At 54.8% G+C, this 17285-nt stretch overlaps 4 protein-coding genes across 15 annotated transcripts; 3 read left to right on the top strand and 1 right to left on the bottom strand.

The window, feature by feature from the left end:
* The first annotated feature begins 146 nt into the window (after positions 1-146).
* LOC143150974 (uncharacterized protein KIAA0930 homolog) lies at positions 147-7306 on the top strand. Of its 10 annotated transcripts, none has more exons than XM_076319644.1 (9): positions 147-1527; positions 2566-2885; positions 2967-3230; positions 3298-3397; positions 3466-3771; positions 4577-4768; positions 5103-5705; positions 6509-6718; positions 7108-7306. In XM_076319644.1, the coding sequence occupies exons 1-9, from the start codon at positions 1323-1325 to the stop codon at positions 7146-7148; spliced, it is 2241 nt and encodes a 746-aa protein (XP_076175759.1). In that variant the 5' UTR covers positions 147-1322; the 3' UTR covers positions 7149-7306. The 10 variants fall into 10 exon arrangements, with proteins under 10 accessions (XP_076175759.1, XP_076175764.1, XP_076175762.1 ...); XM_076319647.1 differs by having other exon boundaries at positions 149-1443; XM_076319646.1 differs by having other exon boundaries at positions 149-1461.
* LOC143150978 (arylsulfatase B) lies at positions 7198-10586 on the bottom strand. The gene is made up of 8 exons (XM_076319659.1): positions 10254-10586; positions 10009-10182; positions 9275-9487; positions 8783-9032; positions 8520-8699; positions 8195-8461; positions 7867-8140; positions 7198-7793 (listed from the first exon to the last, which is right to left on the bottom strand). Exons 1-8 carry the CDS (start codon positions 10371-10373, stop codon positions 7619-7621), a joined length of 1653 nt encoding a protein of 550 aa, XP_076175774.1. The 5' UTR covers positions 10374-10586; the 3' UTR covers positions 7198-7618.
* LOC143150995 (uncharacterized) lies at positions 9365-13839 on the top strand. Its single transcript, XM_076319692.1, has 5 exons — positions 9365-11166; positions 11240-11786; positions 12319-12652; positions 12763-13129; positions 13310-13839. Exons 1-5 carry the CDS (start codon positions 11065-11067, stop codon positions 13835-13837), a joined length of 1878 nt encoding a protein of 625 aa, XP_076175807.1. The 5' UTR covers positions 9365-11064; the 3' UTR covers positions 13838-13839.
* Positions 13840-14209: 370 nt separating this feature from the next.
* LOC143150977 (uncharacterized) lies at positions 14210-16928 on the top strand. 3 transcript variants are annotated; one of them, XM_076319656.1, is made up of 4 exons: positions 14210-14348; positions 14414-14930; positions 14997-16049; positions 16652-16928. In XM_076319656.1, the coding sequence occupies exons 1-4, from the start codon at positions 14229-14231 to the stop codon at positions 16879-16881; spliced, it is 1920 nt and encodes a 639-aa protein (XP_076175771.1). In that variant the 5' UTR covers positions 14210-14228; the 3' UTR covers positions 16882-16928. The 3 variants fall into 3 exon arrangements, with proteins under 3 accessions (XP_076175771.1, XP_076175773.1, XP_076175772.1); XM_076319658.1 differs by having other exon boundaries at positions 14997-16057; XM_076319657.1 differs by having other exon boundaries at positions 14997-16787.
* Positions 16929-17285: the final 357 nt, after the last annotated feature.

Here is a 17285-nt window from a genome sequence, read left to right as displayed (position 1 = left end):
ATCCTCCGCGCGGATTTCGATAATTTTCCGCTCGGCGAGATAGTTGCGCGGAAAGACGAGAGATGGAGCGGTGTAGGTAGCTCGTCGAGAAACGATTCTACGAACCGAGTCGCGTACGGTACGAACGATACCAACGTTGCACGAACAGTCGTTCTTTGGCAACGCTCGAACGCAGATAGCGCGATATCGGTTGCCCCTGTTAGTCATCCCAGCCAATGTTTTCCAAACGGCCGTGGCTCGTCGAGCATCCACGGCGTAAACTTCCACCGCGCCGAGTTTCCATCGCGCGCGCTCTCCACGGATATCTTCGTTGCACCTTCGACGAGATAAACGCGCGACGAAGCTGGAAACCCGAACGTTTCGAAAGAAATCGGGCCTATTTGCCGAGACTTATCTCCCGATGATTTACGGGAGCGAGGTCTGAGCGGCGGTAACGCGTCGAGCAAGGAGAAAAGTTTCGATTCGAGATTCGAGCGCGTTCGACGCGATGCAACGTTTCTAGAAATCACGGCTCGAAAATTGAATCGGAAACGACCAGCGGATACGATAGGATATCGGAGGAAAGATTTTTCGAGAAAGAGGAAGCGTTGCGACGTAAACGTTACGAGTAACGGAAACGCGCAGAGTTCGATTTTCGAATCGATCCTGTTTCGTTTTCGTCGATCCGATACGAGAAGAACGAACGTTGGCTTTTGTCGAATCGCGGTGTCGGTCGTAAATTGTCGCGAAAGAAGAGAACCGCGCGTCCCGTTGTTGTCGCGGTGCACGCGGAGGAGTTTCGCTCGGTACGTTGGTTAAACCAGTTCGAAAAGAGCGCGGCGATGACGCGAGGTTCACGTGGTATTGGCTAGGAGCGTGCGCGGAATTATCGAGCGCGTGACGCTGGCACGGCAGTCGCGAAGCCGAGTCATCGGGACTCGGTGGACTCTCTGTCGGTGAAGCGCGAACGCGACCGTGGACCGTCGTCGGGCGTCGGTACTCGAGGTGTGACGCGCGTCGGTATGGCGGCCAGCGGAACTCTTCAATAGACGTACATCGCTGATATCACCGGAAGGGATTCGTTCTAACGTGACGCGGTCGAGAGAGAGAGAGAGCGAGAGAGAGAGAGGGAACGAAAAAGAAGAGAGAGAGAGATTACGATGCCGGTCTGCCGTGCGGACATTTCGCGATGATCCGTAGTCAACTCGGTTCCGTGGTACGCGTTCGGCCGTGAGGCCGTGATTCTCGACAACGATCGCGAACCCGCGTCAGTGGTGGTGGCGCGGTTGGCTGCGGGACGACAGGTGGTATCGGGCAGAAGACGCACGTTCGTCCAGCCGGGCATGGCCAATCTGGCGGGCAGCTCGACCTCGGGCCTGGCCAGGCCGCCGACCATGCTCGAGCAGCTCCTCGAGGAGATCAACTTCCAGAGGACGAAGGAGCTACGGCAAATGCTCAAGGATGGTTCGTACGATCAACCTGGTACGGATTCGAGCGCGTTCAGGCGCTTCGTGGCTGGGGTTCACGCGACAACGAAAACTCGGCTCGGTTCGTAAAACGCTCGAATTCGGTAACCGCGGGCACGACGAGGGTTTAAGCGCGGTTAAGTTCGTCTTGCGCGTTTAGGGGAGCTCGCGCGAGGGTGCTCGAACAAGGGGTGTGTTTCCGGTGCTTTTGTTCGGGAGACGCAGGGGTTCGCCCACCGCGAGGGTGATTCGACGATCGATGAGTCGAGGGGAAAACGACGGGAGAACGACGGGAGTTGGACGGGGGGAACGAGGGGAGAACGAGGGGCCGCGATCGTTTTTTTTTCTTCGCTTCGTCTCGATGAAACCGTTCGTCTCGTTTTCTCTATCGAGAACCTCCGTATCGAAATCTCGGTACGGCGCAGCTGACGCGAAAACGGTGTTGTTTGTCAACAAGAGTATCTCGCTTCGACGTCGAACGGATCGCGCACCATCGGGCGTGGAACGCGCCGAGGACACGAACGCGTTCGCGCGTATTTACATACTCCTTTCTAGCTGCCGCGAGGTCGCGGACGGTCCGAGCCTTTTGTTTCGCGTGCGCGGTGATTTTCCTTCGAGCGACTCGAGAAACGGAAAATACGGGATCTCGTCGAGCGTGAAACCTTTCCTCGTTTTCGCGGTTCGCGCGTACAGTTAACTGCACACGGCCCTGTATCGACGAGCGCACCGTTTGCGCATCTGCGCGTTAAATAAACAGAAACGCGTCTGTTCGTTCCGTTCTATAAGCGCTAGGTGACGCAATCTCGCGACGCAGAGACAACCGAGAGATCCCCGCGCGATACACGAGCGTTCCTCGTAAACACGGCGGATCCCCACGGTTCGAAATCGACGACGGGGACCAGCCCACCCGTCGACCAGCGGTTCGCGTACGATCGAGGCGCAGTCCTCGCCGAGTCGTCGGTCAACGTTCGGCTTCGTCCTCGGTCCCCCTTTCCTTTCTTCTCGGTCTCGAGGAACGTCGACGCCGATCGAGAATACCCGAAACGACGTCCCGGGTCTCCTCGTTCGCGCGTATTTTTAACCGTGCGTTCCGAGATCGACCCCGTACCCTTCTCCGCAGACTCCGGCTTCGTGATTCTTCAAGGAACCACCTACTGGACGGACCTGTTCGTTCGTCATTTCCTTTTCCAAGCGGAGCACACGATCGACGGTGACGATCTCCTCTTCTTCGTGCGCAAGAAGCACGTGAAAACCTCGTCCCGTTACTTGCCAAAGTTCGAGACCGAGGTGGACGTATTTCGCAAGGACAGCAAGAGGCTGCCGATCGGTGATCCCGACATCGACTGGGAGGAAACCGTGTACCTGAATCTGGTCGTTCATCAGTTCGACTACACGCTCACGTTGGCGATCTGCACGCGAACCAGCCCGAAGGAATTGCAAGTGAGAGTCGCGACCGAGCGCGATTTCCTCGAGTCTCTTCCTTTCCGCTCGTTCACGGAACGCGTCCCGTCCGTGTTTCAGGTTTTACGAAGACACTCGCAAAAGGTGTACGCGAGCCCGAGTCGGCGACGCATGGACGCAAAGGGGGATCTCGAGGAGATGACCTATCCGCACATATGCTTCATGGTGGACAATTTCGACGAAGTTTTCTGTGATATTCTGGTGAGGGACGGCGAAATGGTATGCGTCGAGTTGGTCGCGTCCGACCGAGAGGGCGCGATTCAGGGTGTCATTTTTCTCGGTTCCATCAGATACGACGCGCTCAAGAAGGTGTACGACGCGAGGGTACGTTCTCGAACGCGACTCGCGAATACAGACTCGTTCGATTAACGTCCCCGCTTCGATTTTTCAGTCGAGCTTGAGTACCAAAATGGCGCAACGCATGACCTTCGGGCTGTTCTCCGGCGCTGCGTCCCAGAGAATCGAGTTCGTCCGTATGAAGGGACCTCGCGGTACGATCGTCGAATAACGTTTTTCGCGAACGAGACCAGTTCCACCGTATTCGTCGTTCCTCTTTCAGGCAAAGGACACGCGGAGATGGCGGTTACCAAACCGAAGGGTTCCGGAGCCGAGACACCGACCTCGGAGCCGGGATACTGCGCCACGGATTCGCTCTGGGACGCCGATTGGGACGACGCCGAGGATCTCTTCATGTATCGTCACCAACGCAGGCTGTCCGATCCCAGCGCGAACCTGAACAACTTTGTTCGCGGCGGTTGGAGAACGAAGCCCGACACCGCGGCGATGAAGGCCAGATCGGAGAACGAGGGACTGGACTCGATGGCGAACGGTCTCAGCGAGATCGAAGCTGGAGACGTTCGAGACGGTAACTACGAGTCGGTCGTTCCGCGCGGTTCCGCTCTCTCTCTCTCTCTCTCTCTCTCTCTCTCTCTCTCTCTCTCTCTCTCTCTCTCTCTCTCTCTCTCTCTCTCTCTCTCTCTCTCTCTTTCTTTCTCTGTTTCTGTTCGGCAAATTTTTCTCTGCCTGCGTTCCTCCTACCCCTCCGCCGTGGGCCATCGTGCATGCCGTTACGACCTTTGCACGTTTCTCTCACTTTCGATGCAACTCGAACGCCCCAGAAGCGAACTCACCGTGTTCGAGACACCGTTCGATCTTGCTTTTCTTTCGAACGATTTCCATTTTACCGCGAGGCCACCGGAGTTGCGCGCTTACCAACGACGATGTACCTTTTTTTTCTCGGGCACGCCTCCGCGAACCGTCCTCGACTTCTCGAGTTACTCGTCGAACGGCGGGAAGCAAACCGCGGAGGTACTCTATCTTTCTCTCTCTCTATTTTTCTCTCTCTATCTCTCTTTCTCTCTCTCGGGTCTCGCGATCGACGCTGCGATCCGCGCGCCGCAATCGGACGACTAATTTCGAAACGGAACGAAAGAGTAGAAAAAAAGAAAAGAAGCGTAGCCACGTCGAGGAGGTACAGCTAGAGCCGAACCACCACCAACACCGCCGCACGCGAAACTCCCGTCTTACGAAATACGATCGCCACGAGAAATGGACGAGCGCGTCGAACGCGATGCGAACGGGAACGACGCATCGAAAACGAGAAACGAAAATACGGTTAGCCTTGTGTCTCTAATCCGTGGCACGTGCCATGCCGGCTCTTTCCTTTGTAGCCGACCTACAGGATAGCAGCTGGGGCGGCCGGGGCTCACCGGGAAATCGCAGAAGTCCTCGTGCCAGACGACGAAGATCCCCGCATCTTCCCGGCAGGCAGCAACGTCCGAATCAAAAGCAACGTAACTCGTGGGAACCGGCCGGAAACGAGAACGCGGCGAACCTCAAGGAGGCCTATCACGAGACACACGGTGAGCGTTCGAGACGATCGTTCCTTCGTCTCTCGCGAACCATAGCGCGAACGATAGCCCGCGAATCGGTGATTTCGAATCTTGTTCGAGTAGACCGCACCGATTGGAATACCGAGGACGGTGAACGCGAGCGCGAACCACTCGAAACGAGCTGGACTCGACGACCAGGTTCCCGACCGTCCTCGTCGTCGTCGGTATTCCATCGAGTTTTTTCTTTTTGTTTCTTTTTTGTTTTCTTGCTTTCGTCGACGGGAAGAAGAGATCGCGTATCGCGTAACGGTAAACGTTCGAGGCAACGTCGCACGGATCAGTCGAACGAGTTGTTTCGTGGCAGGCCTCCAGAACCATCATCGGCACAACCATATCGAGGTCGGTAGCGAGATACTCGTGCCAGCGGCGCCCTGCCTCACGGACGACAACGTCAGACGGAAGCTGGACGCGGGCGCGATAATGGTCCACGGCAAGGAGGAACTGCCGCTCGGATACGAGGAGGAGGAGGAGGAGGAGGAGGAGGAGGAGCAGGACAATAATCGTAAACGTAGGCCGTACAGCACCGGGAACATCGTGAATCGCGAGAGGATCGACAACCTGGAGAACGAGGAGGAGCATCGCCGTCTCAGCGACGACGAAGTCTTCCGACCGCGTCGCGGGGACGGACGCCGGCGTCTACGCTCGGCCGGCTCCGACCACGAGGAGTACTACACCGGACGTAACGAGAACAAAAACGACGATACCGCGAAAGATAAAAACGCGAACGCGCGCATCACGCGCGGGAACCCGACCGCGCACAGGCACAGCGCCACCCTGCCGAGGAGAAGACGAAGACGAGCGCTTTCCGGCAGCTTCGCGGGCAACCCACTCCCTCCTCATCGCGTAACACCAGACGGCACAGCCATCTACTATTGGTGCGAGCTCCCGCGCCGCCCCGGCTCACAGGGTAAATTCTTCTTCCACCCTGCCACATCCGACACTTACACCGCACCCCGTAAACGATCGCGCGATCGCGTCCCGACCCGACCCGTAAACGACGGCTCTCCCGATACGGTCGCCACCGTGGACAGGGTTACGTACCCTGTACGCGAGTTTCGAACCCTTCGACCGACTCGACGGGAAAGCGATCGTTTATCGGGCAACCTGTACACCACCGGACGAGCCAGAGCTCGTTTCCTCCGTCGTGCTCCGTACGTGAACGTTCCTAGTCACTTGGAAAGGTAAACGTGCGCAGAGCAACCTACCTACCTATCTACCGACCGTGCTCGGCGTATGACTGTGTTTATGAGGATGGTGAAATCGATGTCGAGAACGGGCCCCGCGATCGTCCCCGAAAACACGGCGAGTATCGTTCGAGAGCGCGCGCGACGCTGCGTCGCGGTGCTGGTGGTGGTTCGCGAACGAAACACGTGGCAAACGAAATTACGACCGTACGCTACGCGAGTTTCACCACCGGTATAAACACGGTCATCCACGAACCAACGAACGAACGAACGAACGAACGAACGATCGAACGATCGAACGATCGACGCGCGCGTACGATCCACCCGCTCGATACGACGTAGAATCGATCCGTCGGTTACGCGCGGAGAAGAACGAAAAACGAATCGTACGCCCTTACGGAGAAAATATATGCGTATCGGCTCCGTCGCACCTTGGCCACGACAACGACGTCGTTCGTTCAGCGAGAGTCGATCCATTTACACGGCCGATCGATCGACGCGAAACGTTCCAGGATCTTGATTCTAGGTCGATGCTCCGATCGATTCGAGATTATCGGTAACGCTCGGTTCGTTCTCTGTTCGTCAGAGCTGGACGACGGAGCTTACAACCCGCTGTGGACGATGCGAGGATTCACCCAGACCTTCCACTTCTGGAAAGAGACCAGGCGGGCCCAGTCGGTACCCCTGAACGCGTTTCTCACGTACATTACGTTGCCCTGGTGGAGCATTGCCAAAGGTACGCGATCAACATCGAGAGCCGACGTTGCGCGGTGCCGCGTAACCGCGAGCGGAAAACCTTCCCGCGGTCCTTTTTTCTCTCTCTTATCTTCCCTCTCGTCTCGAGACGCAACCAGAACGGACGGGAGAGAACGCTATCGATCGATCGCGTTACGAATGGAAAATTATTCCGTTCGCGGCGACTCGTCCCGAATAGAGCTCGCTTTCCAATTCTTGCGCAACGTCCGCTCGATTTAGCATTTGAAACGGCACCTTTGAGAAACGAAATTGAACCGAGTCGACCGGTCGATGTCACGGCGCGATGCCTCTACGTCGACGACTTCCTTCCTCGTTCGTCGAACGGTCAACGACCCGACTCTATTAACCATCGTTTCCTTCGTTTCGCAGATATCCTCGACCATCGAGAAGGACCCATTCTGACGTTCTAGCCGACGACACCAGGACTTTGGACTTTCGTTTCCACGAAGAGTTCCCCCTTTTTTTTATTTCATCCCCGAAACTTTTTACTCGCGCGGGCCGAAAATTGTGGTCCAACGAAATCGAAGATATGTATAGATTAAGAAATAAACGAAGCTACTATTTACAATCCCGTGGGGTCGGTTCGTTGCGTTTCCCGGCCAAAGTGGAGAGAAATCTCGAAAGTCGTTTCGATTTTAGATGCCGGTGCAACGCGTCAAAGGTCGTCCGCAGCTCGCGGATGCACCAACGTCGACGATCGTCCGATCTTCCGAGAGCGGGCTGTTTGCGTTTTAGGTAACGATGAACGTTCTCCGTGTGTTCGAGATGGATACAAGGCCCCTGTGATTCGTGGAAAAAGTCTCTTTACTGTTACGAACGTCGGATTCGAGTTTGTTTAATGCGATAGCGCGGCAATCGGTCGCGAAGACGCTTCGAACGATCACCTCCGCTCCCTCGTTCCCTCCAACTCGTTGAGGAAGTCGCCAAAGTTGGTCCAGGTGTGGTCCCAAAACTCGGGATTCGCTCTGGTGTCCCAAGAGAGGTTACCGGGCGGAACCGCGGTAGCGTTCAACCGTTTCAGCTCCTTACGCAGAGAGTTGGCGATTACGGGAAACCTTGAACGAGAGAGGAAAGATTCGTCGAGTCGGTTTCTCGTTGGGTTTTCGCGTTCGACGATAAAAGGCTCACTCGTTCGCGAGATTGTTGTACTCGCAAGGGTCCCAGCGTACGTTGAAGAGACACGGGGCTTCCAAGGGTTTGCAGTGGGGCAACGTATCGTTTCTTCGGTGACACTTGACCGTGGCTTCGTCCCGAAGCTTTCGAACGATCTCCGCGGAGAGAGACAAGCCGACGCTGACCACCGCTCGACCGCTCGTGCTACCGATCACGCCTCCCACGTCGTAGACCCACTCTCGTCCCGAAGGTCCGTACCAGCCGTCCCATTGTCCGTTGTAAGTGGTCCCTGGAAAGAGTCAAAGTCGCGGAAGGGGCTCGAGTTTTGCAACCGCGTCCTCACCTTGGACCAGTTTCCAATCGCCTATCGAGATTCCCGAGACGCCGAGGATGTCGTCGATGTTGTGAAGAACGATCGTCCGCGGGGAGTCGGTGTCCCTGGTCAAGGCGGTCCAGAGATCTATACCGTCGATGTCCAGTTTGGACGAATCGCCACCGGCGGCGGTCAACAACGTCGGTAGCCAATCGGTCGCGTGAAACAGTTGCTTGCCGACTCTTCCGGGCCGCGTCAGCTTCGGATACCAGATCAATCCGGCCCCCCTCACGCCACCTGAGAAACCGCGAATACGATCAGAGAAACGATTCCCCGCTATCCACGGAGAAACTACCTTCCCAGAGGGTGTTCTTCGTGCCCTTTAACGGCCAGTTGGACGCGGCGTTCAAATTGAAACCGGCAGCCGGTCCCCCGTTGTCCGTCGAGAACACGATCAGGCTGTTCTTCAGCATCCCTTTCTCGCGCAACGCGTCCACCACGCGGCCGACCGATTCGTCCAGTTTGCTCAGCATACCTGAAACCATCGACGGACCCATTTCGCTCGGGTAAGTCGAAACGAGAGAGCCGCGACTCGACGATCGAACGTTCTCCGATTACCAGCGAATCGTCTTCGATCGTACTCGAAGATGTCGGTGAACTTGGCGACCACGTGATCCGGGGCTGGAAGCGGGTTGTAGGGATTCCCCGAGTGCACGGCCGCGTGTGCGAGGTAGAGAAACATGGGCCGACTGACGTTGTGCTCGCCGATCAGTCTCACAGCCTCTTTGGTGAAAACGTCGGTGGTGTACTGGCCGTGGAGGTCCCAGGCCGGCTCCAGGCCCCGTCTCATGTCCAAGCCCCAAAGTGGCTGGAAATTCGAATCGCGAGTTACACCCGATCGAGGAAACCGCGCGACTCGCGTTCTCGATCGAACCGAACCGACGAGACGGGGAATAATCGTTCGATGCCCTTGAACCGTCAATGGCTTCGCGTCGTTTTTCGAACGAAAACAACGCTCAAAGTGCAATTTGTCCCCGCAACGAAATCGCGTAATATTTTCACCGACGAGCAATGGACAACGGAACCGTTCTCGAAACCGTTTGCGCTTACGTTTTCGATGGCGCTGTGATCGAAGTAGTCCTGATGGCCGCTCCAAAAACCGAGGTGGGTGTCGAATCCTCTGTAAGTGGGCGTGTACTCCTTCGTGTAGAAACCCAGGTGCCATTTACCGACGATGTGGTTGCTGTAACCGAGATCTCGGAGATACTCCGGCAGCAGTCTCTCACCGAGAGGAAGTCCTCTCGGCTCGGCGCATTTCAGGACCTGATTCGACACGATGGAAGGTTGGTTAGGCTACGATAACGAACGTTAACGTAATTCGACGATCAAAGGTCCGTCTCTCCTTTCTCCGTTGCCCCGCGAAAACAACGCGCGCAAAAGGTCGGAGCGAGCGACGCGAGAGCAAACACAAGTGCAAGGTCTACGAAGAGATACAGGCCGATTCATTTTTCGTGGAAGAGATTCCGGGTAATTTTTCGTATTCGCGAGGACAAGTTCGCGTTCGCGATCGCTACGCGTCAAATTATCGCAAGGCTCGTGTTTGCGAAGCTTCCGCGCGATAAAAGGGCTCTGTCCTCGAACGCGGGCAGCTCGGATCCGTGACGCGAGATTTTCATCGGCCTGTACGATACGAGTCTACGTCGCTCGAAGATCGTAAAAGAACGACCGTCAATTTGACATTTACGTCGGTTAATGCCGGCTGAAAGTAGCGTCGGTCTACTTATTCAGAAGCTCGTTGCGCGTTTAAACGAGGCGCTGGTGTAACGTTTGGTTCGCTCTCGTACCCCGTGTTGCATTCCGGTGTGAATGGGATGCTTGCCGGTCATCAAGGCGCTCCTCGACGGTGTGCAGATCGGGCTTACGTAATATCGATCGAGAATCAGCCCCGAGTAAGCGAGGGCGTCGATATTGGGCGTCGGAATCTGACCGGAACCGTGGAATCCAACGTCGTTCCATCCCTGGCGAGAGAATCGTTTTAATCGCGGTAGGAAATCCTCGCGGAGGAAACGCTCGAGGACAAACGGCTCACCAGATCGTCGGCCAAAATGAAGACGATGTGAGGTTGCGCGTTGGTAGTCCCCGTCTCGGCCACGTGCCCAACCGAGAGAACGATCAGCGCGAGCACCGTCGTACCTCGTCCCCCGAGCATCGCGAAAGGCCCCTCGCGGTACGAGACTCGTCCTCCTCGCGAAACGGTAAACCGGTTTACTAGCCGGGGCCCGATATTTTCGTCGATTCTTTAACCCGTTGAGCTTCCGGCGATTAAACTCGAAACACGTACGAACGTACGTACGAACGAACGAACGAACGAACGAAGCGTCTCCTACTCCGCGTCGCCGTTGGCTCGCGAGACGAGCACTCGAGCCGACGGCCGATGCTAAACTGTCTTAAACTCGTCGTCTGGTCGCGGTGGGGGCGGTTCTCCCACCTTGAAGAACCGTCTTCCTCGCCGATACGCACAAGGACGAGAGCATCGGGAACCCGAGCGTGAAATACGCGGCACGGTCGTTGACGCGCGTAAAATCCGAACTCGTTCGATCGGCTCGTGTCCAGAAACTCCGAGCAATCGCGGCGTCGATCTACCACCACCTCCCTCTCCCCCGCGAAACGGTGGAAACGTCCATTTAGATGATTATCGCCGCGCGAACGCTGTCCCCGCGAAAATGGACACGCCGGGACGAACAGCGTCGCTCGTTCCCTCGCTCGCAGGAAACGGTATTCTATTCGTTCCCGAACCGTGACGAGACGCGACGCGACTGTTTTACGAAACCGGTGAAAGCGCATCCTCCGTCCGAGGCGCGAATTTTTCCAGCTACGAATAACCCGTTGTCGTCTCTGACATGACGAGAGCATCGTGGAACCTCGTTCTGCCGATCTCCGTACTGATCGCGAACGTAACCACGAGGGACCAGCTCGCTTACGACGACGTGATCGAGAAAACGGTAACCGTGTAACTCCCCTTGTCCCCAGCCCGGTCTAAAACATCGCCGATCGACCAGTGTGGAATTTTCGCAGGTGACTATCCTTCGATCTTGCGGAACCTTCGATCCCAGCGACGCTCTCCTGCTGGCCGGTGAATACGAGGAGCTTCTACCGACTCTCCGTAGTCTACCGGTCGCTCTGATCGCCGAATCGAAATCCACCGCGTTCGATCTCTTCACGCTGACCAGATACTCGTACACGCTGTTCAAACGATACTCCTTCCTGCACCTGCTCCAAAAGCTGAAGCGTTTCGTCGTGATCGCGTCCTCGCAGCCCATGCTGCGGTTGCTCCTGCAGAGAATCAAGGACTCGACCTGGTCGAACTACCACGGCTTTCACGTTCTGATCGACAGGAGGACCGAGGAGCGAGGCTGCGCGAACGCCTACAGATACCTCGCGACCGCTTGGAACTACGACATCCTCTCCGCGGTCTTCCTCTGCCTCGATCCCGACGAAGGCCTCGTCCTCTACACCTACAATCCCTATTCCGAAGAGGCACCGCGTATCTGGAGAAACGTCGCTCGCTTCGAGGGACGAGCGGGTCATCCTTGGACGCTGTTGAAGACCGGATATCGTGATGGCAAGTCGAGCGAGAGCGCGTCGCGTTCACTGTCCGCCGATCCGCGCGAGGAAATAAACAAATCGGGACGATAGCGTAATTCGAAGACCTTTTCTGCCGCACCTTTTGTGCGAGCAAAAGGAGCAAAGTGAAAACTTTCGTCGAAAAGTAATCGTGTCGCGTTCCCTGTCGCCGATCCGCGCGAGGAAATAAACAAATCGGACGATTGGCGAAAGACCTCTTCTATCGCACCTTTTGTGCGTGCAAAAGGAGCAGAGCGAAAAGTTTCGTCGAAAAGTAATCGTATCGCGTTCCTCGGGCCGTATCGTAAACCGGAAATTTTTATCGGCGTTCGCGTCTGCGCGAGGTCCCGATTCCCTCTCGAGATAATCCGAAAGCTCTTTCCGAGGTAAAAAATGTACTGGCTCGGTGAAAAAAGGAGGCTCGTTTCCGCGATAATCTTATCGTACCTGGATTGGACGTTTTAGGGTCGCGCGGACAGTGAACGCTGTTATCTCGACGATTACGCGGACTAACGTTAACGACGTAAAAGGTCCCAGGTTCTGCGAGGGCTTGACGTTCGACAAAACGACCGATCTGAACGGGTACGAAGTCAGGTTGAACGCGATATCGTTCAAGCCTTACCTCGACATAGATCCCGATAAACCGGGCTTGGACAAGTTCACGGGCGATAACGGGGAAATCGCGAAGATAGTGTTCGACAAGCTGAACGCGACGCTGAACGTGGCCGTGCACGATGGAACCTTGTTCCAGCTGGGCGGAGTCGGGCCCCATGGGAACATGGTGGGAATGCTGGCCGACGTGAGCACCGGCAAGGTGGACATGGGCATGAACGTGAGGAGCTTGTACGCCATGTGGAAGGTCCAGTACGTCCTCTGTATCGAATCGATCTTGTCGAAAGAGTAGCCTAACGCGCGTTTCCGTTCGCGGATGAGTCCACGGTTTCCGTTCAAAATCGTTTCCTACGTTTTCGCAGGCACACCTATCCTCACGGTCGAAACGGACTGTGCGCGATGACCCAGCGATCCGGAGAAATATCCGAGGTCGAGAAGATCCTGTCGTTCTTCTCGCCAGGCGTGATCGTAGGGAACGTCGCCATCTTTCTTCTGGCTCTTCTGGTGCTAGCCAAGTGCGAAGGTTTCGCGCTGGCCAGCATGGACATAATTCGCTTGATCACTTGCGTCTCCATGCGTCGTCTGCCGCGGCACATCGCCTACAGGATCTTCTTCAACAAGGTGTTCCTGATGTTCCTGGTGGTGAACGCGTTGGTTCAAAGCCATCTGGCCTCCCTGCTCACCGTGCCGGTTTTACGGCCCAACGTCGAAACTCTGAAGGATCTCGAGGTGCGACGCTGAAATCGATCGGTCTCTCGAGGTCGTTCGTTCGTTGGAAACCCGCGCGAGACTTTAACACGGGGACGGGGACAACGACCCCGAGCGACCGATCGATTTTCCAGGTTATCTCGATAGCCTGGATCCCGATTGGACGAACACACCGGACGACGTTTCTACGTTTTTTCGCAGGACTCCGACTACGAGATATACGGCTCGACGTTCTACCCGAAACAGATTCTCGATCCGGTGATGCGATCGCGTTACCATCTGGTCGGCTACGATCGGTGCCAACAGCTCGTCCTTCGATCGAAACGCGCCGCGTGCCTGGACGATTGCCTTCACATGTACACGGGCGACTCCGTCCCGCATCTTCATCGTTCGAAGATGATACAGCAGAGCGTGCAGGTGTACGCGACCCGTGAGAATTGGCCGTTGTTCGGTCGCGTGACGAAGGTGATACACAGCCTCGTCGAGGCGGGCCTGGTTACCATGTGGCGAAACCTCAACGTCAGGAAGCTCTACGTGGCTTGGAAGAGGAAGTTGCTCAACTACAAGAGGAGCTTCAGGAATTTGGAGATAAGGCACATTGCGTTCAGCTTCGGTATACTCGGGATCGGCTATTCTTGCGCGGCTCTTGTTTTTTTCGTCGAACTTCTGATCGGACGATATCGCGCTCGCAGGCTTGGCAAGGATCCAAGAATCTCGTCGAAACCGTGAGCGGGCGGGACGCGGCTCGCGTGCACGCTCGTACGGAGTCGTTCGGTGTTATCGTCGTTGGTAATGCCCTCGAGGGTGGTCGAGACGTTTGGAAATCATCTGCGATTCGAGACCAAAATTCGAACCGGATTTTTTGTCGAGGAGGCGAGAAAGAATCGATCGGTATTCTCGACAGCCGAGTCCCCTCGGGCGATTCGCAGCGTTCACCGATTCCATCGATCGGATTCCACGAAACGATTTCGAATTGTCGCGGACTCGACCATCGATCGAAGTCCTCGGGGATTGCAACGGGCCGTTGGTCGAAAGAAATTTGCAACGAGTTGCAATTTGCGCCTTCGCTCGTCCGTACCGCTTGGAAAATGTTAACAAGAGCACCTCGAGCAACGGAAATATGAACTTCGCGAGACGAGCTTCTCCAACGATTTTAATATTGATACACTGGCACGTGTCGATCGCGCTTGCGGAATTACGGATCGATTCGGACCGGTTCGAAGCTCTCACGGAAGTACTGGTAAATCTCGTTCGAAATCTCCGTAAAGGAACACTACCTCGTCGTTTATCCATTTCCGTTTCCAGACCACGGTGTTGAGCACCTGCGAGAAACCGAAACTGAACACCGTCGGTGTCGTATCTAGTCCCGAAACCTCGATACAGTGGACGAAAGAATCTTCGAGGACGGTTTCTCGGATCAACGCGAACGACCTAGGAAAATTGGAGGAATTTTCACGAACGACCGAACAGGATCAAGATTTCCTCGCGTTCGCGTTGGTAGCGTCATCCGTGGATCGCTTGAAGATCGTCGCGGAGACCTTGCGACGCACGAAATGGTGGAACCCCACGGCGCTCTACATACTCCTCGACGATCGCTCCGCTCGAACTGGCTGCGGAAACGCGCATCGCTTCCTCGAAACCGCGTGGGAACACGATCTACTGTCGTCCACGTTTCTGTGCATCGACGATGACAACTCCTATCGAATGTACACCTACAATCCATTTACCCCATGGGCGCCAAAAGCTTGGCGGGAAGCAACTCCGAACGTTACGAAGTACAAGGAGCATCCATGGACCCTGCTGACCCAAACTTTCGACCAGGGTTTGTAAGAAACGGTTGATCGTTTTCGTTGAACGCGTCGAGTTAAGGACCCCCGATCGCTTGCAGATCGAACGACCTGCGAGGACCTCGACTTCGTTAAAACGAGGACACTGGAAGGATACCCGGTGAAGGCGGTGGGTCTCAACAATCCTCCTAGTCTGGCTCTCGATCTCTCGAGAAGCGGATCGACCGAGTTGGCAGGCATAGATGGCACCGTGGCGAGTCTCGTTTGGTCCAAATTGAACGTCAGTTTGCGGCTGACGAGAATCGCGAACAATACTCGTCACCACGAGTTTCTAGCCCTGGTGTCCACGGGCGTTTACGACGTGTTGCTGAACGTTCGGTACCTCTTCAACGAACCGAACACCACCATGGTCTACCCTCACGTGAACTCGGGAATCAGCGTTCTGACCAGATACCCGGAGAACGAGTCTGCCCACGCGAAGATCTTCAGGTTCATGAATCCAGTGTTCGTGCTAGGGGTAGCGGTAGTGTGCGCGGGCACCGTGATCTTTCTCGCGGTGTTCGTAGGTCGCGGTGCAACCGACGCCTGTTTGGAGGTCCTTCGAATGGCGCTGAGCAACTCGATGCTACGGTTTCCGGAACGGAGTCCCTCGAGGATGTACCTGATCACCGTGTTCCTTTTATTCATCTTGACCACTTCGACGTTTCAGAGCAATCTGTCCTCTTTGCTCACATCCTCCACGCCCAAACTTCCCGTGGACTCTATAGACACCCTGAAACGATCGAGATTCGCGATTTACGCGTATCGTGGCTACAAGAACGCCGTGTTCGACGACGTTCTCTTTGGCCGCGTGAAAACCGTGGACCATTGGGACTGCAGCGAGTACGTGCAGAAATTTGAAAACGCGGCTTGCGCGGCGGACCGCGTCGACTTGCTTGGAATCGCGTTCGAGAAGAATCTTCGTCTCTCGAAGCACAGGATCAGTACCTTGTACTCGGGCTACGCGGTGCGACCGAATTGGCCATTGAGAAACAGAGTCGGTTCTCTATTGATGCACGCGTCGCAGGGTGGATTGATCCGTTACTGGTGGGACAGAACGATGAGTCGTTACACGCGCAACTGGTCGAAAGCGGACGGAGACGCTAAGAGAAAAGGTTACGAGGTGATGAAGTTGGAGAACCTTGCGTTCGCGTTTTACGTACTGATCATCGGATTAGGCGCGTCGTCGATGCTACTGTTTTTGGAAATTCTAACACCGCGTTTCAAAGCGTTTTTTCACAAGTATAGAAATGTAACAATTCAACGCGTTAAATTAAAAACGCGGTAAATAAGATCCGCTTCGATGTCCTCGGTGTCGAATTCGTCTTATCGACTACCGTTTTACTCGTGGATATTTTCCATCGTTTAACCTCCAATTATGGATCCAAATCCGTACGCGTCGATTCGTGCACGATCGGAACATCTAATATAGCAAATATCTCGCGCAACGTTAGACTTTAATGGATCTTTTATCCTCCTTCTGGTCTAATTCGCGTAAAAGCCACGGATCGTTTCAACTACGGAGTTTATAACCGCAGACTTAATTACGAGTAACGGCTCGAGCTTTTATTAACGAGATATCGAACGGACCTATTATCCGATGCTATTTTCCGACGCCTTAACGTTTCCAGTTAAAATCGAATATTAGCTCTTGGCCCAGATACTGCGCCTAAAGCTGCACTTGTACGGTTTCTACAACTTTTGTTGCTATTTCCAGCGTTACTTCTACCACTTATACCGCACCTCTTGCAGCTACATTCACCGTTGCTTCTACTTCTACTTCTACCGCTACTTCTACCGCCACTTCTACCGCTACTTCTACCGACACTTCTACCGCTACAGCTACCGTTAGATCTACAGCTACATCTACCGCTACTTTACCTCCACTTCGACTTCACCTATTGTTATCGATACTACTTCTTAATGTTGATGTATTGTATATCGTAATAACCAAAGTCAGCGTAACGTACATTAATAAAGAAACATAATCTGTAACGAAAAAAATTTGTCTTAATTATTTCTCACCCTCTCCCTTTCCCTTACACCTTTGAAAATGACGGGGACGCTTCTAAAAAATCACACCAATTCAAGACGAGTTCGACAATTTTGAGACTTTGATATCAGGAGAACATGATAGCCGAGGGGGTGGCACGATTTCGACAATTCTCAGAATCTGACGTCATTTCTAAGAAATTCCGCGATTTGAAATTTACGGGGTTTTCGCAAGTAGCGTTCGATAATTTTAAGACTTTGGTATCAGGAGAACATGATAGCCGAGGAGGTGGCACGATTTCGACAATTCTCAGAATATGACGTCATTTCCAAGAAATTCCGCGACTTGAAATTTACGG

The sequence above is a fragment of the Ptiloglossa arizonensis genome, chromosome 9 (assembly GCF_051014685.1).
Source record: "Ptiloglossa arizonensis isolate GNS036 chromosome 9, iyPtiAriz1_principal, whole genome shotgun sequence".
Lineage (NCBI taxonomy): Eukaryota > Metazoa > Arthropoda > Insecta > Hymenoptera > Colletidae > Ptiloglossa > Ptiloglossa arizonensis.
This window is presented reverse-complemented; position numbering and strand designations above follow the sequence as displayed.

Excerpts from the sequence above, each read along its gene's own strand:
- LOC143150974 (XM_076319644.1), top strand. The coding sequence starts at position 1,323 with ATGGCCAATCTGGCGGGCAGCTCGACCTCGGGCCTGGCCAGGCCGCCG. Across the intron at positions 3,398-3,465 it reads CCGTATGAAGGGACCTCGCG|GCAAAGGACACGCGGAGATG; the intron begins GTACGATCGTCG and ends TTCCTCTTTCAG. Across the intron at positions 3,772-4,576 it reads AGCTGGAGACGTTCGAGACG|CCGACCTACAGGATAGCAGC; the intron begins GTAACTACGAGT and ends TTTCCTTTGTAG.
- LOC143150978 (XM_076319659.1), bottom strand. The coding sequence starts at position 10,373 with ATGCTCGGGGGACGAGGTACGACGGTGCTCGCGCTGATCGTTCTCTCG. Across the intron at positions 8,700-8,782 it reads CGATCGAAGACGATTCGCTG|GTATGCTGAGCAAACTGGAC; the intron begins GTAATCGGAGAA and ends CGATGGTTTCAG. Across the intron at positions 7,794-7,866 it reads TACAACAATCTCGCGAACGA|GTTTCCCGTAATCGCCAACT; the intron begins GTGAGCCTTTTA and ends CTCTCGTTCAAG.
- LOC143150995 (XM_076319692.1), top strand. The coding sequence starts at position 11,065 with ATGACGAGAGCATCGTGGAACCTCGTTCTGCCGATCTCCGTACTGATC. Across the intron at positions 11,167-11,239 it reads ACGACGTGATCGAGAAAACG|GTGACTATCCTTCGATCTTG; the intron begins GTAACCGTGTAA and ends GAATTTTCGCAG. Across the intron at positions 12,653-12,762 it reads TACGCCATGTGGAAGGTCCA|GCACACCTATCCTCACGGTC; the intron begins GTACGTCCTCTG and ends ACGTTTTCGCAG.
- LOC143150977 (XM_076319656.1), top strand. The coding sequence starts at position 14,229 with ATGAACTTCGCGAGACGAGCTTCTCCAACGATTTTAATATTGATACAC. Across the intron at positions 14,349-14,413 it reads AAGCTCTCACGGAAGTACTG|ACCACGGTGTTGAGCACCTG; the intron begins GTAAATCTCGTT and ends TTCCGTTTCCAG. Across the intron at positions 16,050-16,651 it reads CGGAGACGCTAAGAGAAAAG|CGTTACTTCTACCACTTATA; the intron begins GTTACGAGGTGA and ends TGCTATTTCCAG.